The sequence below is a fragment of the Calypte anna genome, chromosome 8, assembly GCF_003957555.1.
Source record: "Calypte anna isolate BGI_N300 chromosome 8, bCalAnn1_v1.p, whole genome shotgun sequence".
NCBI classification, from domain to species: domain Eukaryota; kingdom Metazoa; phylum Chordata; class Aves; order Apodiformes; family Trochilidae; genus Calypte; species Calypte anna.
In genome coordinates this window covers 29,847,224-29,873,449 of record NC_044254.1, presented here as the reverse complement: position 1 = coordinate 29,873,449, position 26,226 = coordinate 29,847,224, and the positions used below count along the sequence as shown (strand labels likewise).

Genomic DNA, 26,226 nt, shown 5'->3' with positions numbered 1-26,226 from the left:
TTTTTATCCCGTGTTGAAACCCTTCTGAAAGCCCAGCAGGGATTGAGGGTGTTGTCCAGCTGAACCCATCCCCATCCTGCTCAAAACCCATCCCCAAGAGTCACAGGAAAGTTGTGATCTGTTCCAGGGGGGATGGAAACATGTTCAGACACCTCTGGGCTCCTGATGGGTGTTTTGTTGTTTTTTAAATGAAACCAAAGTTACTCTAATTTTACAAGTTTTTAAATAGCTTTAGTAGTGCAATGACTTATCAAGTTATAGTGGCTGCAGTTTGAAAGAACAGGAACAAAGTATTGTATAAAACACCAGCATAAACAAACCAAAAAATAAGTAAATTATAATTAAATAGTCTTAAAGTCTAGCTGAGCATTACAGAGTTGTTGGTTATGGAATGTCAGGTCTATGTATCACCAAAAAAAAGAAGATTAAAAACAACAAAGCAACATTCCTGAAAGATACACACAGTGCTGGATTTCACACACAAGCCTGAGACAAATTTCCTATAGATTTTCAGAAGTATTTCCAACTTGCAAAGAAAAGGAAAAAAAAAAAAAAAAAAAAGCATAAAATTAAAACTGAAAATAGAGTTACAAAGACTCCTGGAAGCAACCGCACTGCCCTTGGGCTGGAACCATCTGGAGCCCAACCTGGCTCCATGGTTGGGGCTCTCAGTAAAGCAAATGGAAAAGTCACTGGATTCATCCCTCAGCCAGAGGATTTGGCTCATTAATGACCATCAAGTTCAAGTACAGGGAGTTGGAAAGGGAAGCAAACCCCCCCCTAGCAGGTGGGTGGTTTGGGTTTCAAACCATAGAGCCAGGGATTTGAAACTGGAATCCTAAAGACTCATGAAGTCTAAATCAAAATATAAGCAATTCATGTTTTTAAAGACTCATCGTAAACTCGAAGCAAAGACAATAACCAGTTGAAAATGAACAGCACTCCTGGAAGCCCCAGGAGGAGAGGGACAGTCAGAAATTATACAAATGAACAATTTTTCCTATTTTTAGTATTTTTTCTTTAAATATAGTAGCTGTGGCTTAATAAGAAAAGAAACCAAAACACAGTATTTAAACAAACCTTTCTGTTTTTCATGGATGTAAACTCTACCTCACCAAGAGTCCAGGGGTGGGGGGTGAGCAGGACCCCTCCACCTGCCCTTAGGAACTGTTTTCCTTCCTCTCACTCCTGCCCCACGCCAGTCTCCACCTCTCTGCTGAAGGTACAAACGTGTCCATGCTGCTCCTGCTCCCCCTGGAATCCCCCAACACTCAAGAGTTTTCAGATCTTCAGCAACAGGTACCAGCTGCCTGACCCCTTTCCTGCCCTTCCTGTGCTGGGACAGGGCAGAAAATAAACCCAGGGACAATCAAACACCTGATTCTGGACAACAAGGGTTAAGGGAGCTGAAGCCTTTGGCTGCCATGAAACTCATCTGAGCTCAAAAGGAAAAAAATAAATCTATAACAAGAGGCTTTGTGCAAGGCAAGCATCAGGCTGAAGAAGTTTTTAGCATCACTGTTTGCTGTGGAACAGAAGGAAGAATAAAAACGTTTCCAAAGATCAAGTGATTTGTAACCGTTCCCAATGCTGCTGTTTGCAGAGAAGAGAATACCATGTTGGTGACTAAAAAGCATTTTTTTCAGTCAGTTGGTTTGGTTTGGGGTTTCTTTCTTTCTTTTTTTGTTTTGGTTTTTTTTTTTTAGAAAAGACTTCAGCAAAATAAAAGGCAGCTGACATTAGACTCAGGGTATCAATTCTCTCATAAAAGTTTACCAACTGTACAAGTTAAGAAAAATTATACAAGCTTTTGTTTTAAGAAAGGACAGTTCAATCAAGACATAAGTACTGTAAAAATCTTTCAAAGGCTACAAAGAAATCTGGAAAAATACAGAATGTATTTCTTTTGCCCAGATAAAGAATATGGAAAGACATCATTGATGTCAACAATTTTACACATACAAACCTGACCTGGTTTATTTATTTTTACCTCTTTAAAACTTCTATATATATAAAAATAGTTGTGCTCATAACTTTCAGGATTCATAAGGGTTCCTTAACAACGGGGTGACACTTTTCTCTGGAGTCTCTGTGCCTCCTCTGCTGTGCCTCCTGGCATTCTGTGATTCATTTCTTTATTTTCACTTCCTGCAACTCTTGAACCAGCCCCTGCCTCAAATAGGATGCTTTGTTCACTTGTACAATGCTTAAAAGGTGTATTATTATTTCACACACAAGGTTCTTATTTAATGTGTCAGGCTGGGAGTGTTTTTTTGCAGAAACTCACTGATTTGTTTCTCAATTTTTAAGAGCCTTAAAGAGTTCCCAGAACTGCAGTTGTCAGCTCTGAGAAATGGAATATTCTCCTACTGCTTTTCAGCACTGGAAAAATAATAATAAAAGAGCCAACTGGAAGGTAGTAGGATAAAAAAAAAATACTAAAATCCTCAGCAGACTGTTTTACAGAACTGGATTTGGTAAGGTAACCCATCAACCCTGAAAATTTTAGACACCCAAAATTTACTCCAAGGAATAAAATCAGCTCCCAGTATTCAGTCATCCAAAGTTTCTAGCTCCTCAAGCTTGCCATGTGAGTTTGCTTCCTGGAAGAACTCTGAAGAACCTGGACTCTCTTTTCCATTGCTGTTAATTCTTCTTCTTTTTAGAGGTCTTTCATTTTTTTCTTCAAAATCGTTTTCACTTCTCGAAGCTGAGTGAGCAAGTTTGGGGTCAATGGAAAGGTTTTCAGTCTCATACCCATTGGTATCCAGATCCATGTGAGGTGTTTTCTTGCCACTGGAAGGTCCATTTACATGCAATCCTTCACTTTTTGCTTCATCTTTATTTGGTATCTCACCTGGCCCGTTAGCAGACACCCCTGTGTCATGGGAGAGAGAGGACAGAAGCATCAGCACTAACAGACCCACCTGTGGCACCTCAAACAAAGCCCAAGTCTGAGCAGTCCTGCTGAATGGCAGAGCCAATGCTGTTCCCTGCATCCTCACACTGTGATGAGGGAGCAATTCATGTGCAGACAAGTGACAGACTAATCACAGCAGTTTATGGGAGTCCTGACAAGCAACAGCAGCCAGGAAAACGTCCTGGAGTCCCAGGACTGTACAGGCAGCTGGTGGACTGTCCTCACCTGGGGAGTTGCTGTACCTTCCAATCCATTTTCACAAACTGATTCAGCCCCCGAGCTCCTCCCTCCTCTCGTTACTGTTTCCCTTCAGCTTCTTCAGAAGGGCTGTCCCTCACTTTTGAGGTTTTCTTCCTTCAGGAGTGGTTGTGCCCTGGCTCTGTTCCCATTCCCAACTGGCGTTCGGTGCCCCCCGGCTGGTGAGAACAGCTCCTGGGCCAAGCACTGGAGAAGAACTGGACATCAGCCCAGTTGCCACCTCAGCTGCTTTAAATATCCTGCACGGGCCTCTTGACAAAGCCACTGTCACACTACACTCCTGTGGGGACAAGAAGACATTTGTCTGTCTGCAGATTCATCCTCAGTGTGTGACCACTGGCTAAACGCAAACGTCGCTTCGTTAAAGAACAAAACAAATCATTTTGAACTTAAAAGATGCTAAAACCTCAGGAAATACTGGAAACTTGTTTTGAGCCAGGCAAGCTGGATTCTTCCCCTGGCTTGTCACCTGTGAGGATCTGGTGGCTCTCCTGAGGAGGGCCAGGACACCCACTCACCATTCTGGTTACTGCTGCTGGCCGTGCTGTCCTCCCGCTCGGACTGGCTGGTGCTGCTGTTGGAGGTTGTGGGAGGAGGGGATGGGGCTCTGCTGGAAGCAGCACTCTCACTTTCATCCAGGAGACGGTCCATATAATCTCTACAGGACAGAGAGGACACGTTCAGCATTGCTATTGGGGTGTCAAGGACTGGGGTGGTTTGTACAGAAAACCCGAGATTCACTGCGTACACCACAGAAGTGTCACCAGTTCCCAGTTTGGGGCTTTGCAAAAAAATGAGCAACCTCCAGATCTCCCACATTAACTGGCCACTCCAACTACATTTTTCTTGCCCAACCACTGCTGCCAGCTGATAGAAGCCCAGGCTGTGCTCATGTCACCTCTCTGAAGAGCCGGCACAAGCAGAAACTTCTGTCAGTTGTGATGCTGTGGGCTGGGTTTTCAAGGTGATGCCCTGGGGCAGGTTGGTGCTAAGCTCTTGCAGTGTGCTGCAAGCAGTGCTAACACACCATTCAGGTTTGGTGTTTTCATGGCTTTTGTGCAGGCACAACCAACCTCAACAGGGGTGAAGTTAAAAACAAGTTAAAAACTTCAGAGTTAGAGATACGACGTTCTGAAATCTGCTGCAGCTCTACAATCTAGGTCACTAGTAGTGAATCTCTTATGAGAGATGGTTGGTAAAGCCCTTGTGTTCATGGTATTAGTCTGGATTAACTCCAGAAACAGCTCCTCACACAGAATCACAGTGGAACTGATCCTGCACCCTCAATTCCCACATCTATCTGCATAAGAATTCCAGCATAGTCAAGCAAGGTCCACACTGACACTTCTGCTGACCATATGCAGCCAACTGCAAAGGAATCAGAGTGTGTTTTGAGTGATTAACAAGCAAAAATGTCTACTAATTTGGGTAAGAAAGGAAAAACAAAACCCAGATGGAAGAAGAGGAGAAGGCAGACAGTCCCTGACAACTGGTTAAGGAAAGCCAGGCACAGGCTAGTGCCAAAGGCACAGATGGCAGCTCTTCATGTCATACTGCACGTTCACTTCAGTGGTCCAACACCCAGCTCTAAAATGCTTAAAGAAACAATAATATTAAAAAGAAGGCTCAACAGAGGAGCCAGAAAAAGTGAGAAGGAAAAGTAAGAGTGGAAAGACTCAGAGAATGTCAGTGGAAAGAGCAGGATACTAAAATAGCTTTGGGCAGAAGAATACATTGGCTCATTTGCTTGGATATAAGGCAGGAAAACAGAGCTCTGCACAGCCACTATGCCAGGCAGAGCAGGAGTGGGGAAAGGACCTATTTACACACACAAAAAAAAACCTCTCAGGATGGGGCACTGTGCTGGCCAGAACTCTTGCCAAACAATACATGTGGAGAGCATTGTACAGCACGTACCACAAATCCCCCCTGCAACTCCTGACCAAAGCCTGCCTAAAGACATCCATTTGAAGTGAAACAAGCATTTAAAGAAAAATCCCACCTATTTGTTACATCTGTGATATATTTAACCAGAAAACAAACTAAGTGAATGGTTTGCCTTACTCCAAATAAAAGTACTTTGGAAACCGTGTTTTACATTCGGAAATTCTTCTTCCACCTTGGCTGTCTTCCTGCTGCCAACAGGCACCGTGGCATCCCTTGCTTGCCAGAGAGCAGTATAAAATAAAAAAAAGATTTAGCTCCAACATGTAAAAGGCCAGAGAAAATAATGCACATCTTACGTTACACCAGGATGAAGATTGTATTTCTTCTTTCCAAAGCGGGTCTGCTGCGCAAAGAAATCATAACGCTCTGATTTCTTCCACATGTAATAAAATGCTACACACTCACCAACTGATCTTGTTCGTACCTAGGAAAAAGGTGCCATGCAAACTGTGAGGAATTTAAAGGCATTTTTTGGCAAAAATTAAAAAAAAAATAAAAAAAAAACAAACAAAAAAGCAAGCTACCATTTAAATCAAAAGGCGTGAAAATCCAAGTCTGAGGGGTTTGGACATGGACAGAACAACTTGGGCATAAATGTAGTAAAAATTACAAGTAAATCTGGGAATTTGTGAAGGAAATTGAGGAGAAGAGTTACAATTAATTGCTTTAGCAAAAAGGAGAGAGCTACACTTAAATCAGTCTTTACCTTATTTGCCTGAATCACATGAAAATCCTTGCCATAGACTTTCAGCCCTTGTTCAAAGTTTCTGCACTCTTCTTCTGTCCACACAGATAATTCTTCTACAGCAGGAAGAATAAATGCAATACAAAGAATATACATAAATGATGAAGAAATGCAATAAAGCACATACTTAACAAAAGAAACTTAAATGACAGCAAACATACAGGGTATTTCTTATACCACCTGACTGAGTAAATGAGAACCACCCCCAGAAATTTCACTTCCTGGGGCAAAAATGAAAATTTTCCCTTCTAGTGAGTAGGTGGGAAATGGGGCTGCAGTCACTACCTCTGGAGGGATAAGAAACTGTGCTGCTCACACTATGGGGTGGAAATCTCAGCCCCACTGAAGCCAGGATAAACCCCTGATAACTCTCAGCCACACTTCTAAGAACTTAATATAGTTTGGCCTCATTGACTCTGAAGGTCATGAATAAATACATGGTAAAATTGGGGGAGAACAAACCAATCTTCTCTGTTTGATTATTCTTGCACAGTAAACTCTGGCAAAGCAAGAGGTTTGAGAGCAGAACCACCAGATGAGTGAGCAAGGAAAATAGCTTGTGTTTTCTCTTAGCTTCTTGTCCCTCTGAGAATAAAGCTCAATAACAAACTGTGCAATGTTTAAGGCTCCAAAAGCATCTTAAAGACCAGGGTCTTTTAAAAAGAAACCAAGCACCTGTGTAACAACTGGGAGTTGAATAATAGAGACTTAACTCTCAGTGTTGTGCTCACCTCTGGCTGCTTTGACATTAAATCTCAACCTTCGCAGTGACTCCTCAGTGTCAAAATTGCACTTGACCAGTTCATACAAAGCCTGGAAGGATGAAAACACACACAGGTAACACTCCAGGTACCCCATGATTCATGTTGTGCCACAGGAGCACACTGTCTGATCAGAAAGGATTAAAAAGAAACTCATTGAATGGATGTAATGTAATTTAAAAGAGCAGGAAGATGCATTTCCTCTGTTTCGATCTCTAAACCTCTAATTACCTAACCAATTAGATATCCTGGTAAAGGACTTTAACATTTTCATCCACTGCACAAAAGATTGCTGGAGGGTCTGTGTGAATTAAAAAAAAAAAAAAAAAAGGATGCATTTACACGTTTACATAGCCTCAAAAAAATTACCTGAAGGAACAGAACTCACACACACACAATTATTTACCTGTAACATAAAGCACTGATGCATAAAGCAATGCTAAGGCTAAGTGAACATTTTAAATACTTGCTGAGAGGTTAAAAACACACCATCTTTCTATTTCCACAGTTGTTTCAAGCACAATTTCAATGCTTGGCAGCCAAATAAAATCAAAATAATCCTGTAATATTAAGGTAGAATTCCTCCCTACCTGCTCATTGTCTTTAATGTGTGACCCTTCAGGAATGGCATCGAGCCCTTTCTCATCCCCTGTCCTCCTTGATGCTTCATTCAGGAACTCAATCACTTTATCTTCTGGTAAGAAGTCAGGATTCCACAGCAGCTGGTCATCATTTTCATACACTGAACAATCCACAGGAAAAAAGAAAAGCAAGCTGAACCACCAGCAGAGAACTTTATTCTCTCTTATAAAGGACTGGGAAACCTTGGGAGATGGAGACCCCCACCATCCATCCACACAGCCTGTGAGCCCAAGGACTGGGAGATGATACCTCATCAACCAAAAAGCACACCCCCCAAAAAAGGTGCTGAAATACTGCCAGGTGTCTGGGTCACTAAATGCAAAAGTCATCTGAGAGAGCTGGCAAAAGCCAGCAGCAAGGTCCAGCACTTCTCCAGGGAGCATGACACCCAGATGACAGATGTTCTGAAGGCAGAACAGCTCCTGGAAAGAACCTTTGCTGAGACCTTCCTACTGCTTTCAAGAAATACTGTCCAAACCAAAACCATGCTGGGAAGATCACTGAATGTTACTACTACCAAATCTCCACTGCCTTATTCAGAGCTTTCAGTGCAGGGAAACCACAGCAAGCAGAAATTAATGGGAGGAACACAGACAAATGAGAGATCCTCTGAATTATCTCCCATTTTTATTTTGAAGAACCTACAGGATTAAAATGCCAGCACAGCAAAATAAAATTCAAGTTATTAGAAAACAAAGGCAGGAAAGCATCCAGACCTTGCTTGTGTCTGAGTCCTCAAAGAAAACACAAGAAGTTTAACACTGGCTCCACTAGCTCAGGGAGCACCTTTGGCTTTCCAATGGAGTAAACATCTTATTTTTCAACTTGTTAAGCTGTGTTCTTATTCCAGCTGGAGTCCTGTCAAAGGCTATATCCAGAACACAGCAGAAAAGCAAGAAGTGGCAGGAGAAACAACACCCCTGGGTTTTACAGAAAGCTAGAACAGCCCTAGCACGATCAGTGTAAATTTCATTTTCCCCCTCAGTGGCTCTGATGTAAATCTCAGTCCTGCACAGAGGAGTGTGCAAGGCTCAGAGAAACTCTGTGATAGAGGTGACTGCCAGGCACCAAGCAGCTCTAGCTTTTTAATTACTGGAGGCCAGGAGCCATTTAGAAGTGAGTAAACACCAGGAGAAGCAGGTGACTGACCAGCAGAGTGTAATTTATGCAGGTCAGGCAACCACGTAGCTCAAGCTCTATTTTCAGACAGAAGCAGGAAAGCATGAAAAACCTCAGAGCTAAAAAAGCAGAGGTTTGCCAATTTGCCATTTGCTGGCTTTGATGGAAGTTCCTGACTTCTCATGTAGTTTTTAAATTACATTGTCTCCAAGCTGCCTGGCTACACAGTGCAGAGCTGACAGGGTGTGAGTCTCAGCTTCAAGCTGAGCCTGCTGGAAGCCAGGAGCTCAAAGCAAGGCTGCTACTGGAATCCATCATCACACTGAGCTTTGTGCTGGTTACTTGCAAAAATAAAGCTACAAAAGCCACAGCCTCAAACTGACCTGCAGTGTAAAGGAACTCCTAGTCATGGGCTCAATGAGCAGGAAAACTTGTTTTGGTTTTTTTTAAGCTTAGAGCTGAGTTTAAACTGGGCCTACCTTTCCTGACTGATTATACTGACAGCACACAGCCAGAGGCTTCCATACTGACTGAAGAGTTACCAACTGGGAAAAACCAAAGCTGCTGGTATCCTCTTGCTGCTTTCAGTGTGTTAAGCCAACCCCAGCAGCACAATTTCTTCATTATGAATCTTGCTTTACATCAATACACTCTGCGAAGAGTGCAAGCTACATAGAAAGCTTGTGTAAATCACCACATTAAGGGGTTCAGCAGCAATAAACCAGATATATACCCTTCCTTTTCCTCTTCCAAGACTCAAATTCTGATGGTGATGTGCAGGATGAGCTATAACTTGAGGTGATGGTTCTGCTTTTTCACTTGAAGAAGTCCTTTCCTTTTGCAAGACACATGACATCCATCAAACTGTTTATTTATCCCCATTAGAAAATAATCTCCAAGGCAGTGATAATGGTCATAATCTCACCTTTTTCATTCTCTTTGTATTTGCATATGCCAGCTGGGATTTCAGCTTGAAACATAGAGCCCACCATGATTTCCTGTTTTGAAGTAACAGAAATAAGAAGTTTAGCAAACCACAGCTGTGATGGTTTTGTTAGCAAAGAAGAGGATGACTGCATCTTGTTTCCCCCTTACAACTTTCAGTGTTCCCAGTCTAAAAATACAATTAAAGGGAACTAGATGGAAATGGGATTCTGACTGTGCAGGGAGGTCTCTGATCCTTCTGACAATTTTTATTTATGGGGTAAAACTGGAGAGGATTTGGGTGATGTATTGAGCTCAGTTAGTAGGTAACAAATCAAACCACTATTCATGAAACAGAGGCTTTCTGAACAGCACTTTGCATTTACCTTTTTCCAGTCTTCTGAGGGAATATAGTCCTCATCTTCTTCTGACTCCTCTTCTATTTCACTATCTACAAGAAATTGTTCAACCATTTACCCACAATGATCTGGGAGGGGAAGCAGGTGAGATGATCCCCACCCAGATTTTCTGCAAGCAGGCACCTCCTGGAAGCACTTTGCTGGGGCTGTTCAGCAGGCTGGATGCTGATGTTATTTACCATGTGAAATTCAACACTTTCCCCTAAAACAGCTGCCACTGAACTTCAGGCAGAGCCATCTGCAAGTCCCAGTCTGACTGGGATTTACCAGGCTTGGATGAGCTGCTCAGAGATGAACAGCAGCATTTAAAAGAGATTATTTCAGATAAGGACTGATAAAATGTTTAGCTCTGTGACCCAGAGGAGCTGCCACTCAGAATGTACTGAAGGCAACTGCAGGTTTATGTTTGGGATGAGACAACAGCAGCACTAAAGTTACCTGTGTAGTGACACACACACCTGAACACTCTGTAAAACCCCAAACCTAATGCAGTCCACTTGCCTCATGCTCATGCTCTGTTTGAACAGCAAGACAGACACTTGCAATCCCCTGCAGAGCTACATGCTGAGGGTTCCTGGCAGTTTCTAGATTAAAATAAACCCCAGTTTAGAAAATGGCCTTCTGCAATGTCCTGAGTAATAAATATCAAGTGTAAGGTATCATGAGGAACCTCTGCTTGAATTTTTGTAGGCTAAAACACAGAAGAGTAGGAATTAAACCATCAGTGACAGTCACTGCCATCAAAGAAAGGAAAAATATCTCTTGTCCAAGTGGCCCTCCTGGCTGCTCAGTGCTAAAGGCTTCAGACCCCATTGAGACTGGAATGTGGAATTCTTGAAGCCATTTTCTTCTTGTTATCTCCTCCTTCACTACTTCAGGTTTAACAACCTCCCAGCTCTTTCCAGACTGCAGTGCTTTTGTTTTCTGTGTTAGTGATCTTGAACAAATCTATTTCTAGGAAATGCTGGGGATTTTTCTCCTTCAGTTGTCCTCTCACTTTCTTTGAACAAGTACCTCAAGTGGTGTCACTGGGCCTTGTCATGATTCTGTGCCCCATGAAATTCAGATTCATCCTGCAATGTAATCCTTTCTTTTTGCAGGAGAGAACACCTGCTGTCCTTATACAATTTGCAGGGATTTAGCATTCAACTACAAATAGGACTTTTCTTTCCTACTCTTTTGAGCATCAGGATGAACCAAGAGCTGTGTGATGAAGAGAACCATCAGAGGTACCAAGATGCAAATTTCAGCCACAGAATCCTACGTGTGGCTCATGGAGGGGTGTCTGTGCTGAGCAGGAAACTGTACATACTTGTATCAAAATATTTACATCGACGAGGGCGAATTATCTCCTGGGGATCCTGAGAGGCACCAGAGGCTGCTGGGTCATCATTAGATGACTGTGTCTCATCTTCCTGACCTGATGAATCTTTTATGGTCTCCTCCTTTAAAAACACAAAAGAAATCAGGAGATCAGCTATGGCACAAACACTATTCTGGCAGTGGTTTTTCCTCAGATTGTCAATATATCAAACCCAAGGATCTTTTATCTGATTTAAGTGACTGGTTACATGGGGCTTGTCCTGACTGAGCCACAGCAAATGTGGGGACACATCCCATCCCACCCCATCCCATCCCATCCCATCCCATCCCATCCCATCCCCCCATCCCATCCCCCATCCCATCCCATCCCATCCCACCCCCCAGTGACCAGGATGGAAAGCACAGCAATTTAACACTGATTCTAACCCATACATCTGAAATATCAACCAGTAAATGATATTAAATATAATGCCTAGGGTTTTTTTAATCAGTCAAGCAAATCCTTGCAGTTTTCATCTCATTTTAGCTTTTACTTTGGTCCTTAAAACCCTTCCTTATCAATTTTCAATAAAAAAGGGATAAATTATTTGCTGGCTACACTTTTCTTAATCAAATGTAAATGGTACCATAAAATGAATGCCAATAGCATGGTTCAGCCTCACTGGAACAGAGTATCAACAGACTTCAGTATGTGCATTAAGTCATTAAAAGCCCCAAATCAGCACAGGTTTCTCCATTAGACAATAAGCCAGAATAACTAAGGGAATTATTACAATTAAGGAAAATTAAAATCATACCATTAAAAACAACACAATATTTAATGTTTCAATGCATGCTGTCGGTATGTTTTATGCTGTAAACATTCTTACTTCCTTGTTCTAACCCAGCAGCATTAGGCACAGCACATGTCTGTGTCTACCTTTATCCAGCACCCAGAGTATTATCACATGTGCAGCTTAAAGGGGATTAAAAATAGGAAATAGCTAAGTACAGTAGAGCTAAATAAGCTGTGGAAAGATGAACACTTGCAGAGAAAGCCTGAATGATTTATCAAATTATTCCACCCCCAGAGCTGTATTTCCCTGCTTCTCTGCTGAGTGCATGTAAACATTTCAGAGCTCTCCTCCTTGTACCCCCACCAGGTTTTTAGCACTCCTTCTGCCCTCTCCTCCTCTTTGCTCCAAGCCCAGCAGATCTGGGGTGCAGGAGGGGAACACACATTGCCCACACAGGGCTGGAAGGAGCCAAACCCCTGACTTTCCAATTCCAGACTGTGGAATTCAGAAAGGAATCTGGAGGATTTACAACCTCTTGGTTAGTGCCCTACAGAGGGACAAAGAGGATTCCTCCAGCTGCTAACAGCAGGGACAGCCCAGGAGATTTTAACCATTTAAGAGAAAGGATAGTGCCTTAAATCAGGTGGTAGGAAAGCTGGGGAACTACAGAGGAGGTCAGGAGAACAGAGGGGGTGGAAGCTGTGTCAGGAAGTAATGAAAGCAGCAAGGACACAAGAGGGAAGTGAGACCTCAGGAGCACCACTTGTCATGACACACAACAAAATAAACCACTTGTGTGCCTTGTTTGGATTTGGCATGCTTCATGTTATGCAAGTTTCCCCCTGCTCCTTCAGTCTTTTCAGATGTATCTTTCTGCTTTCTGAATTCTGCAACCCACACAAGCAGCAATCTTATAGAGCAAGGGAGTCTGAGAACCCTCAGAACTTCATTTTCTGAATCAGATACATCATTCCTCATCTCTGTGTCACGTTCCAGGGATTCTAAAAAGGGTAAGATATCAAAGAACAAAATGTACCCTTTTTAAAGCCAGATTAGGTAATGCAACTTCCACTAATGCCTCAGCTTTTTTGTTACTGACAGCACAAAGGGTTTCATATTTTAATGGAATTTAGGATGCAACTCTGAATGCCACCAGTAATGGAGATGTTACAGCTGTGCCCATGGCAGGAGAGGATTGTTACAAATATATATATATAGATGATATAGATGAGTAGAAAAGACTGCTAAAATCAGAAAATTTATTTTTAGAGCACACAAAACAGGATATTAAAGTTCCAAAATGAAAAGTTCAAATCTATACATCTGGCAAAGAGACTGGAGGCATTAACAACTTAAGCATAACCAAGGCTGCCAAGCTAGAAAACCCCAATTTAACATGCTAAGGCTAGAAACCTTGCAGCCACCTCCAGCATGGAGAGACACACTGGATTCAGTTCCACAGCTCACTCTTCAGTTTCAGTACATCAGCTTTTCATCTTGGAACAAGTATCCAGCCAGATCTCTGAAGGTGCCTTTGGGCATTTATAACTTCAGTTTTGAAGTCAGACTCTTTTTGAAGGACAATTACCATCCCTTCTGACATGAAACTCTACTAATGTACGTACTTTAATTTGCCACAGCCATAGTTTGGAATGATACAGATGGCATTAAGAACAATGAAGAGAAATAGAGATGGGTAATTAAGAATAAACAGTAGAGAAATTAACCATGTGCTGAGTTACTGCTGCCCTGAGCTGGCATCTCCAGTGGCTCTCCAGCCAGAAGGGCTGCACGAAAACCAGTTTCAAGTTAGTGCCAACACTCACTTTGTTTTCACCACTACAGCCACTGTTGTCATCGTTATCAACATCATCATCATCTTCTCCCTCCTCCTCCTCTTCTTCATCATCTTCCTCCTCCTCCTCTTCCTGCAGTGGGATGGAACCGTCGTAGCCGTAGCGGCTGAGGAGCTCCTGGATGGGCATGTCACTCTCCTGAGAAACATTGGAACAAAAACTGCAGATTTTAGCTGAAGCAGCCAGCTTAGAGCTGTGCCTTTGAAGCAGGAGGGCAGCACCAGATGGGTGATGAGCAGGTATGCCAAGGATGGCCACGCCACAATGAATGGAGAGGCAAAGCCCCAGCTTTGGGCTCCTCAGGAGACTCTGGGGTTTTACACAGCACAACTGCTTCCTAAACCTTTCTAAATTGACAGCAGACCTCACATAACCCCCACCCCCCCTCAAAGGGGCCAGAAAGCTCATTAAAAGTGTTGTGTGCCCCATCCCTCCCTTGGGATTTGTCTATTGCTTCTTTACCAACCCAGAGGCAGTGCTGAAGTCAGACCTGGCTGGGTGGTACCCTTGCAGCACACAGCCCGAGCTGGAATGCACACTGCTGTTCCCTTACAGCCCCAAAACTACCTGAAAAACAGGAGCATTTGGTACATATTTGTGGCAAAACCAGATAAAACGTGTCAGCAGCAACGGCTCCCCAGAGCCAGCCAAGATGCTGAGGGTGATTGCAGGCAGGAACATGTCTTGGTGCAAGGCAGGGATTTTTGCAAAGTCTCCAAGAATCAGGACCAGAACTTGCAGTACCTGCCTTGAACATGGAGCTGCATCTTCACCTGGGGAGCTGCACTACAGGGACACTTCCACTGAGTTCTGCAGCCCTGCCTTGGAATGCCAAATGACACAAAACTGCACCTCTCCATGCACATTTAAAAATCTATATATTTAGATTGCTGGTCCCCTCCAAAGAGACACTTCAGATGATACAGATGGCTCTTAAATTTAGTGGCTCCTAAACTGCTATCAATTGCAGTCACTTAAAAATAAAATTATTATTTGCCAGGGCTGCAAATGACTTACTTTATGACTTGTACCACCTTGGCACCCAGCCTTCAGGGGCAGTCTACAGCATCCCTCATGAGATTTTTTCAGACCAGACATTTGCAAAGAGCATTTTAAAATTCTCTGTCTCACAGAAACAAATAATTTGTTTATTATTTAGAGGTGTCTGCCTGCTTTAAATATTTCTTCTTAGTATGTAATGTACATCTCAACTGATAATTCATTTTTTTTTTAGTTACTGACTGGCCTTAGGCTTCCTCCAAAGAACCCTTTCCTACAGGGCTGTGTAGCTGCTGGGAACACACCAACAATACCAGTTACAAAAGGCCAAGTGTAGTTCTGATACAACTTTATAAAAATAGAAGTAACACAGAGGCTACTGGTACTTGTTGTCTGTGTATTTTATTTTATTTTATTTTATTTTACTTCAAAGAATTAAGCCACTCTACCACTCATTGGTCTGCTCTTTGGTTAAGTTCCACACACAGCAGATGCAGACCATGTGGACCCAAACGTCCTCACCTTCCCTCTTGAATTCTTGGTCTCTGTTGTATCATTCTATGGAAAGAATTCCTAGAAGTGGGGAATTAATATTTTACTGACACAGACAACATAACAGGACTGTGAACTTCATTAAAACCTGACAGTGCAGCTACCAGGAAAAGCCTACTCATAAGTATCCAGACAAATAGGAAGTCATATCCTTGCACTGAGCACTGCTCAGCACTCCCCCAGCTGTAGATACAGACTGAGAATGAAACAGAACTTTTACTACAACTTGTAGGTGTGTGGGGATGATGCAACAGGCATGTCATTCTGTGCTACCTACTGAAGGGCTGTTGTACTGGCAGCATTTCTCTGAGGCAGGGAAGAGAATCCACACTTAACTCTTTAACTTCACAGAATCCAGACTGCAATTCAAGAGGTTTGACCCAGGGGTCAGCAACTCTCCAAGCTAAAACCCAAACCCTGACCTCAGTGTGGGTTCAGGATGTTGCTAAACCAGAGAGCATTAGAAAAGTCCCAAGTTTTATCAAAGACACAGCCATTTTATATGTGGAAGAGGATGGATAACAAGGAATTAACCATAACTCTGGAGTGATGTAACAGGGAACTGTATCACTCACCTCTTCCAGTTTAAAATATAAATGCACGCTCCTGAAAATGAAGAGCTCAGGGGCAACCTCTGAAGTGAGCACAGAGCAGCTCTGGAAAACCCAAGATGTTTCTCACACTAAATGACCTCTGCAAGACTGCCAGCATGGCTGCTAGGCACCAAGTTTACAGAGGTTAAAAATAAAATAGACAAATCCACAGCAGGAGGGAAAAATAAGCCTGAGAGGCACTGCAGACAAAGAGAGAGACAACATCTGTTATCTAGGTGCCTGAACCAAGGCTGGGAGGTGCTGGGGAGCCATGCTGCCTGCTTCCCCAGCTGGTCTCTCCTTTAAAGACAAGAGGATGCTGGTGCAGAGCCCAGAGACCACCCAAGTGCCCTCCCTCTCACAGGGGACCCCAAAAGGAGAAGCCAAGGGTTTATTTGGAACAACAAATGGAAAAAGAAAAGGAGCCAAAAGCTTCAACACTCCCTCCAGCTGATGCTTTGGGCAGTCAGCTGAGCCTGAAGCAGGATGCTGAGCTTCTGCACCTTGCTGGGGTCAAGTCATTTATTATTTCCAAGGCAGAGTGTGCAGGCAGTTTCCTACAACCAAAATTAAGTTTCCTGTGCCTTGGCAAAGTGCAGCATGTGCCCAGAATGTCAGGAGATGTGCCTCATCCCAAACACAACCTCAGGAGCACAAGAGGTAAGCCAGGCCTTGGGGCAGGTCTGGCAGAGATGCTCCTACAACTGAACAGTGTTAGTGAATAAATAGAATCAGATCAGAGAATCACAGAATGGGGTGGAGAGGACCTTAAAAATCATCCAGATCCAACCCCTGCATGGGCAGGGACACCTCCCACCAAGCTCCAAGCTCCATCCAACCTGGACTTCAACACTTCCAGGGATGAGGCATCAACAGCCTCCCTGGGCAACCTATTCCAGAGCCTTACTACCCTCATGGTGAAGAATTTTTTCCTAATATTTACCCTAAATCTCCCCTGTTTCAGTTTAAAACCATGCCTGGAGCTGATCAAGGATGGTCTCCTGCATCTCCTTGCCCAAGGAAAACTCTTTCCATTTAAGAGATATCACTAAGAACCACCAAATCCCTTCTGATTCCCTTCAGGTGCTGCTCTGCTCTCAGGGAATTGTGTTTTTTTCCTACAGTAGAGCAGCACAGTGGGTTCTCAAGATACATTCCTGCCATTTAGACAAAAATGTGTGTATGTGCAGGTGGACTTGCCCAGACAAAGGCAGGCTGCTGCTCAGCCTCAAGTACTAACGTGTTACCCATGCACCAGAGTTACAAGCAATGAGGAGAGCAGATCCTCAGCCTCAGAGGGAGGTGTGATTTCCACAATGGTCAGGAGTGAAACCAGTAAAGGCTCCAATCTGGTTTTGCAAAGCCTGACTGCTAGCTGGAAGGAGCTGGACTTGTGAATCTGACATGCTGGGAGGCTGGGGAAGTCTGCAATAACATCTGTGGGTGGAGGGGGGGAAGAAAGAGACAGGGCAGCACCTGATGTGACACTGGTTTAAAGACTGAGTTTGCCTACCAGCCATGGGAGGCTGGAGCATCCCTGCTAGGAGGAGAGGCTGAGGAGCTGGGATTGTTCAGTCTGGAGAAGAGAAGACTCCAGAGGGACCTTAGAGCTGCCCCCAATCCCTGAAGGGAACCTACAGGAAGGCTGCAGAGGGACTTTTCATCAGTGTCCAGAGACAGGACAAGGAGAAATGGATTTAAACTGCAGGAGAAGAGGTTCAGACTGGATCTGAGGAAGAGGTTGGTGGTGAGACTCTGGAACCCTCCCTAGAGGTGTCCAAGCCCAGGTTGGATGAGGCTTGGAGCAGCCTGGGCTGGATGAGAGGTGTCCCTGGGCATGGCAGGGGGCTGGAGGAGATGAGCTCTGTGCTCCCTCCCAACCCAAACCATGCTATGACTCTGTGATCTGAGTCTATGATTAAAAGAACAAAAGAGGTCTCCAGCAGGAGCCTGCTGGCAGAGCAGCATCTGGGAAGCAGTTGTTGCTGCCTGGAAAACAGAGGGAAAGTGAGGTGAAGGCTCTGCCTGTCTGCAGGAGCATCCTGCAGGGGAAGGAGCAATGGGAAGGAACCTCTGTGACACCACTTGTCACCCTCTGAGCAGGGAGGAGCTGACACATGGAGAAATGCTCTGCTGGCAGCCCTGACAACCAAGATAGGAGGGAAGAAAGTGAGGGCTGAAATGCAGCTCTGAACAAAGCATTGTAATGTGGTGATAGGATTACACAACTAGATGTTGACAAAATATGAGGGGGGAAAAAACCCAACCCAACGTGTTTTCAACTTAAAAGCCACATGGCAGACATGTGGAGCTCCATTTCTCATTACACCCACATGGAGCATATTTAAATTCACCAACTATTTATTTATCTTTGTGTTTACCATTTGATATCAAACCTGAAATTACCAGAAATAAATTAATTGTTTTCACCCAAAATGTATTTTAAATGCATTAAGTAGATTTAAAGTCACGTTGGCATCATCACTTATAAGAAATGGGGTTTGTACACCAAAAAAGCACCTAAGAATCATTATTGACCTCTTCTGGAAGACTTTTCAGCCAGTGTGGCCACAAACAGTATCTAAATGACTTTGCATTTAAAATGAACCTAGTTTGTAATTGAAGAGTATTATTTCTGCCTGAGAAGTGACTGAAGACAATACATAAGTGACAGCAGAAGCTCAAAATGCCAACAAAACCTTCTATGTGGTTATTTCAGAAGATACACATTTTAAGTGTTTACTTATCACTCTTCACAGTAACTCAGCTCTGCTGACAGCTCTTTGCTTTGAGCCAGGCAACTCATCTGCATCTCCAGTTCCTCAGCCTTAAAAATGAAGCTACTCCTGCATGCTCCACTTCAGCATTATACAAATGCTTGTATAAAAAATGCAAAAGAAATATAAAATTATGGGATTTTTTTAAAAAACACCAGTATCTATATGCACTAACAAAGTGCAAGTGCTTTAGGAAATACTAACACTGGAATCTACAGGTTTAGTCAGAGTCCTTTAGCTTGTATTAGCTCTAGAATGCAAATCCTACACCAGCACATGTATGCAAAAAGCAACTAAACAAGCACTGTGTTATACATTAGGATGTATTTATGCACCAGCTTCCTCTTCCCAACTCCTGAGAGCTGCAAATTTAGCTCAGCCCCTTTTCCCAGCCTCCATTATTTGCCTATTAGTGTTTTAGGGATGTGTGTTGTTTGGTTTTTGTTTTAATTCCAAATATAAGGGGGAAAACCTGCATATGTTTTGTGTGGGCTGTGGTTCTGGTTTAGGACTACTTGAGGCTACCTACCCTGTTAAGATCCTCTATTTCAGAACTGATGTTTGTTTCTCCTTCCATCATTTCCTCCTCTTCTAATGTCCGTTCATCATCAAAGTCATGCACCAGCATATCAGCTGATGGATCAAATTCATGGTCATCAGATGTTGCTGAACCTCCTGATAGAAAACATTTTAAAGAATGTTTTTAGTTAGATCAAGGCCTCACAGAACTTGATTTTTTCCTTTTGGTGACACTTTAACACTCGAGTTATACTCAGAAATTAAAATAGCTCCCAAATCCCTCGCTCCTTTGCCAACCTCACTGTTCAGAGGGGAGGGGAAGCTCTCCTGTGGCTGGGAGGAGATCAGAGAGGGAAGAACCAGGAATACTGTTTAACCAGACAGCTCTCCAAGCACTATAGATCTGGACATCAAGCCCCTAGCTAAATCTTTGTAAAATGTTCAGCTTTTGAAGACTTAATTCCTTGTGTCTGGATCAAGAGCTCTACTGGGAATAAAACTACTCATAAAACAGACACTCAGGACAGTTGTTTCCTTGATGCTTTGCAAGCTCTCTTGTTTACAACTACAAAGCCAGGCTAAGACTTCTCCAATATTTAAACTTCCAGTAAGCTTCACAGTTATGCAGATTTTATTTATGATGCAGAAGCCTCAGTTATTTATCCCCATGCAGCTGTTTTGTTTTTTCCACCATTCTTTGTAAAGAAGCCTGGTTAGATTCTGTGGCAATGAAAACTAAATGAATGGATGGATGGGTTTGGCAGATGCAGTGTTTTTGTGCAAGCCAGCAATACCTGCTCCCTAACCCCAGCCCTGCTCACATCTTTCCCCTTGTCCCCACAAACAATTTAAAATTCCCTTTTCCAAAGGCTGAGGAGTGTCCCCAGGCTAAGGGTGCCAGAGGGAGGGGGTGACTGGAAGGGTTAACTCCACTTTGGAGTGTTAAAGCAATTGATTGTTTCTCTCAGAGAAAAAAGCCCAAGAGACAAGGGCTGTCCAGCTAAAGTAACTGCTGGGAAGCCTTTCCACCAGTGGGATGCCAAAAACCATGGAAATAAATAACACTAAGTACAGCAGTACAAAAATGAACAAAAAAACCCCCAGATATTAATCATTTGTACTGAGGTTGACTACTAGACAGCCAGGAGCTCTGGGATACTGGAATACCAGTAAATAACCAGCTTTAAAAACAGAAGTCACAAACCCCCTCCTTTTTAGTAATCCAGTGAGGTAAAACCCCTGCTTTTCTTGCTGCTTTTTGTTCTCAGTGCTATTATGCATCTTGCAAAGGCAAGGATCACATTTCCCTGGTGTATTTTGCCATTTAAACTTGTGCTGGTACAGTCTGGAAGGAAACAGTTGACTGTTGAAAGCAGGACTGTCACCAACCTCTTCAGCAAGTGACACCCTCAGGTTACTCACTAGAAAAGAGCAGCAAATACTTTTCAAGGGTTCCCTCTACTCCCCTCACAGTTTTAGGAAATATTAAAGATTCTTACCTGGGCTTGAAGATTCAACAGAAGGCTAAAAAAGAAAACAGAGGGAATTATTTTTGCTGGGTTGAACCTGTAGAAACTCAGTTCAATAATTCATCCAACAGGCAGCAAACTATTTATTTAAAATAAACCAATAAATTATCTGTTTACAACAAAGCAATAAATTATCTATTTACAACAAAGCAATAAATTATCTATTTACAACAAAGCAATAAATTATCTATTTACAACAAAGCAATAAATTATCTATTTACAACAAAGCAATAAATTACCTATTTACAATAAAGCACCCCAAACCTGCTGAAGCCACTGAAAGGAATAATATTCATTCCCCCTTTCTGTATCAGTATTGCTGCACTGTTCCAGCAAGAATAATGGGAAGAACTGCCCATTCTGTGAGGTAAGAATTGAGTTTAGGAAGGCATCAAACAAAGCAAAAGAATTCAGTCTGCAAATAGTATTCCAGTTCCATCTTAGCAGGGCAGCAATCCCTGCGACTCCCAGCTGCTTTTTCTCCAGCTCAGGCTCCTCATTTCCAATTCCTCCTTTTTGCTCCCACAAACCCCAAACTTCCCAGTAGGAATGGGTTAGTTTTGCACAGATCCAGCTCTGATTTAAGTCCACATATAAAATAAATCCCCTTTCCTCCAGGGAAGGTGTACACTGGGCTACACTGGATGTGGAAGCAGAGCTGAAGAGAAATTATTCTTCCTATTAGAAACTGCCTGCTGGGCAAGACACAAATCTCCTGTTCCCCTGAAATGCAGGCACATAGTTTTCATAATTCCCATCCCAAACAACAATGAGAATTCCTCATCCAACAAAAGGAAAAAGCAATTTAATCTTAATCTCTAATCCAGCTGTGAGGAAAAAAAAAAACCACACCAAAGCCAACAACAAAAACTGTTTTGCAAGCCAGATTTTCCTGCCTGGTCGGGTTATAAAATGAACAAACTTGATCACAGGCTACAAAACAAATCAATTTTTGAAACAGAGAAAAAAAAAAAATAGAATTCCACAACAATTCTTATGTAGCAGAGACATCCTTTGGCCTCCCCTGTTTGAGAACAAATGCCTTCTTTCATCAACTTCTGCTTCCCCTTGCTTACAACTTTGCCAATCTTTAACCTCCTGGGGTGCAATTTGCATGTCAGACACACAAACCTCATTTGTTTTGAAAATTCAAGCAAATGTTTCAATGATTTTCAGGGACAGACCTAACCAAGTGGGGGGTTTTTTTGAGTCAGAAGGCTGACTTCTTACTTCAGTATCCCCTTTCCCTGCCACCTCCTGAAAACTCAGGTTTTTGCTGGGTTTCTTGCCCAACCCACAGTGCTGCCCTCGTGAAAAACTGCCTGGATTTGGCCAAGAAGTCACTTGGAAAAATTCAGTTTGCAGATTCATGAGAAATCCCCGTGTGTGTCTGATCCTATACCCAGGGCTGCTCCTACTGGAACTGCAAAATCCATGCACCCAGAATTAGATGCAAAAGTAGAACAAGATCTTAGGTTAGAAACTGGTACATTTCAACTCAATTCAAACTTCTACTCTTATTCCAAGATTTTTAAAGCATTTCCTTTCTCTCTGACTTCAGCTCCTAAGGCCAAGCAGTCACTCACAGAAGCCACAGCACCTGGGCCAAGCTTGGCAGAGAACTACAAGCACAAATTTTTAAAAAATTCTGGGCAATTAAGGTTGTTTTTTTTTTAGTATCAGCAGCTCTTCAAAGTGAGAATACACCTTTCTAGGAACCAGTGACCAAAATTCACTTAGTTACATTTTACAGGAGTCTACCTCAAAACATATTTGCTGATGTCCCATCCCTGGCAGGTGGAGCCTCTGCCTCTTGAGAGTGGAGACAAAACCCCAGTGGGGTGTAAAAAGACCTTTAAAAAGCCAAGCACACCTTAAGAAACAATCCTGGTCTATGGAAGGAAAAAAAATACCACCCCCAAACCAGAAAATCTGCAATTTCAGGCTACTTCAGCATGGATACATTGCTTGAGAGGTTCTAGTTCATTCCTTGCCACAGACTCCAGAGCAGCTTTTGGGAGAACAGCCTCTGGGTCTCTGATCCTTTCTTCTAAACTCTGCCTACCACACCTACCCAGTCTGTCCCAGTTTGGGGATTATCATCCCTGCATTTCAGAGGTTTCCAGTCCCAGGGATGCACTGCCAACCATCATCTGCCCTCTATTTTTAGCCAGATGCAGTGTCACCTTACATCTCCTCCACATTTATGGCCAGCTGCTGCCAAAAGTAGGAGCCTGACCTCTTCCCACCACTCCATGTGCTCCTGCCACTTCTGCCAGCTCCACTGATGGGGAAGCTGCAGCATCTGCTGGTTCAGCAAAACAAACCCAAAAAGAACTCATCCTCCTTTTCCATCCTCTCAGGGAGCCACAGGCTTCATCACCAGACAGACAACCTGGAGCATAAATCTGAAGGCAGACATAAACCTGAAGGAGAAGGGTGTGTGGCAGGGACACATCAGGGCAAAGAGCATCCCAATTACTGCAATTCTTGATTATTCAGCCCCATTCCTTTGCCTCCAAGTGAGCAGGGTAGAACAGATGGCTCTGAGGGCATTTGCTTACAGAAATCTCCTGGCAGTAGTTAAAGATGACATGGCTACACTGGCACCATCAGCTCTTCAGTCCTAAGCTGCAGGATGTCACCAGAACAGCAATTCCTGTGGGAAAGGAAGGATACCCCTGCTCCTCACTGCCCTCTCATTCTCTGTTGCAGCAATTCAGAGAAGTACAAAACATTTTTTTTTTGCCTCAAGGGCACTCGAGGGAATAGAGTGCTGCTACCTATAAAAAGATAATGGCATCCAAGGCCCAGGAGAGAAAAACTATGGGACACTTACAGGATGGGATTGACACACTCCAGTTTTTCTGTGCTTAGAACCATCAGAAGAGACAACAGTGAGCATCTGTTGGGGGTTCAGAAGGCTAAAAAATCATTCATGAGCTCCTAATGTATGGGCAACTAGGAAAAACCCAAGTCCTGGATACATTTGTTAATGTTCCAGACGAGCAACTTGAAGGGAAAACCAGTTCTGAGATACAAAGAGTACAAAACCCATGGTGAAGAGCAAATGGAGCAACAGAACATGAGGGCTGGGTGGCACTGAAAGCATCTGTCACTGGTTTTATTCCATAAATACTTCTAGGAGTGTCCAGAAAGCCATGCAGAATGGGTGTTTGCAGGAAGTTAGTGGCACTGGCAGAAACAAGTGAGCCAGGAGATGCCACCAAATACAGTCTCCAGTGTGTCAGGGGAATAAATTGGATTTGAATTCAGGGGCACCTGAAATTGGCCCCTTTGGATGGTCCAGTGATGACCCCAGCTGACTGACATCAGCCAGAAAAATACAGTGGTACCCCAACAACAAAGCTGCCCTTGAGGAGGGCTGTGTTTCAGGTTGTGATGAAGTTGAAGTGGCAGAAGTACAACCCAACCAGCATGCTGACAGGTTTATTGGATGCAAACAGCCTTATGGAGACATCAGGTGTGCACGTTTTGGAAGCCACTGCTTCCAGGCAGTGCCCATGTCCTGGGTGGTGTTCTAATGGTTCCTTGCTGCTTGGGCTGGAACAGGATACTCCAGGCTGTGAGAGCTGTGGGAGTAAGGCACAGTTTCCTCTCTTGACATTGCTCCTGCAAAGAACACCTGGACAGGACTGTCAGGACACCAGACAGTTTCACTTGTCCCTACAAAACTGCTGTTGGATTTGCCAACACCTTTCATGCTGTTTAATGTCATCAATAACAAAGCATCTTAAAACTAGCAGCACCTGCAGTCTCTCTACAAAACAATATCAAACATATATTCCATTCCAATTTACTGGTATCCTTCACAGCTCCTTAAATGCTACTTAAAACATTCAAAAACTACAACTAAAGTTTGGCTAAAGTTTAGCAATAAGCCTGCCAAATTCCTCATGCTGACATCAGCTCTTTTGACTGAGACCCCCCACAGCTGACCCCTTCAGCAACATTTGGGGCACAGAGACCATCAATATTATCTGGAAACTAAAGCTGAAAATGCAGCAGGGTTCCCTCCTTTGCACTGAGTTTTGGTGAAGTTTTAGGAAGTGCCTGTGGCAGCCATTTAAGAAACTCTCCAGTGAGCAAAGCCAGAAGATGGCCTGCAGAAAAGAGTTTGTTCAGATGGGGAAACCCATCCCTAACTCAGAGGCTCCCTGTGCCTTTTCACAAACAGGTACTCAGAGGAAGGGTTATAGTTCCAGCTTGGCCCTCTCACCCTGTTCTCTATCAAAATCACCCAAGTGTCAGAGAATCTGCCCCAAAAAAGAGCAACATATTGAAGGAAGAAGTTAAAAAAAACCAAAATCAAACCAGACCTCCTGTCCCTCATTTAATGTTTTACCTGTGAATGTTTCTATAGCAAAACCACAGGGACATCCAAACCCTTCTGGAAGCTTTTGGATTATTTGTTGTTTGAGCTTTGTTGCTAAAAAAGAAAATTCTGGTGTATTCAGAAGGCAAAGATCAGGAGCAATGTTTCAGCCCCAAGGTGTACACCTAAGCCTTGAAGTTACCTCCTTAGCAAAGGTTCCCTGGCTGGGCCATTCCCTTCCTACACTTCTGCAGGGTAGAAAGGCAACTTTCTGCCCCAAGAAGGTAGCCAAGCAGCAGCAGAGGTTGCCCAGTCTCTCTCCTTGGAGGTTTTCAAGAGCAGACTGGAGGCAGCCCTGAGCAAGCTGGCCTGACATCAGAGCAGCCCTTAAGGTTGGGCCAGACACCTCCTGAGGTCCTTTCCACCCCAAATTAGAGTCAGAAACTCCTTACTTGCTCACTGCCTTCTCCTCACCTGCTTCTTCTGAGAAAAATATTGCCTAAGGTTTGCTTCTATTTATTGCTATTTAATAATAATAAAGAAAAAACTAAATAAATTCAGCTGCAGTTTTTTCAGGAGAAACTACCTGATGGGTTTCAGAGCAAGAAACACAGGGTGGGTTTTAACTCAGTCCTGTATCAACCTCCCTAAATCTCCTCCTCCTCCCTAAATCTCCTCTCCACTCCTAAATCTCAGAGTGGGCATGGGAAGCAGCTGATAACACAGGATTTCCCAGGGGAAATGTCCATGTGGCTCTTTCAGACATTTGGGTTCCTGCATGGCTCCCTGATGCTGCAGGGGCTCACCTGAGGGGTGCAGCCCTTCTGGAGGAGCCTTTTTAAAGTCAGTTTTGCCAGTGAGGTCAGTGTCTCACCTGAGGACATCTTCAATACTGGAAATCCCTGTGGAAATTCTGAGGCAGGAAGGGATTTCAACTGTACCTCTATCAGAAGTAGCAGCTGCCAGTTTTTTGAAAGAGTAAAGAGGAGGCAGTGATTGAGGGGAACACAGAAGGCTGAAGGATGGCAGGGGATGACTCTGCTGGGGTGATTTAACAGCACCTGGAAAGCTCAAAGGGGATGACCCAGCAGGGCAGAGAGATGACAATGACATAAAACTGTCAGGGCAGCTTCTGATCATCCCCTCCCCCTTAGATCTCTGAGCTGGAGTCACTACCTGTCTGGCCAGCCTGAATGCTCATCCCCCAGGTGAGCACAGACCTCTGAGGAGC

The 26,226-nt window shown here is 43.5% G+C and overlaps 1 protein-coding gene across 3 annotated transcripts in view; it reads right to left on the bottom strand.

Annotated features, from left to right (window-relative positions):
• Positions 1-26,226, bottom strand: part of MIER1 (MIER1 transcriptional regulator) — a 31,836-nt gene continuing 5,610 nt past the window's right edge. Inside the window, exons 2-13 of one of the 3 annotated variants that reach the window (XM_030454823.1) lie at positions 20,630-20,654; positions 19,141-19,286; positions 13,661-13,828; positions 11,048-11,180; positions 9,703-9,767; positions 9,318-9,390; positions 7,222-7,373; positions 6,602-6,683; positions 5,832-5,926; positions 5,422-5,549; positions 3,697-3,836; positions 1-2,878 (exon numbers count right to left, since the gene is read on the bottom strand). In XM_030454823.1, coding sequence (XP_030310683.1) covers positions 2,553-2,878; positions 3,697-3,836; positions 5,422-5,549; positions 5,832-5,926; positions 6,602-6,683; positions 7,222-7,373; positions 9,318-9,390; positions 9,703-9,767; positions 11,048-11,180; positions 13,661-13,828; positions 19,141-19,286; positions 20,630-20,654 — 1,533 coding nt within the window. In that variant the 3' untranslated portion in view covers positions 1-2,552. The other 2 variants (XM_030454824.1, XM_030454825.1) reach the window with 2 other exon arrangements.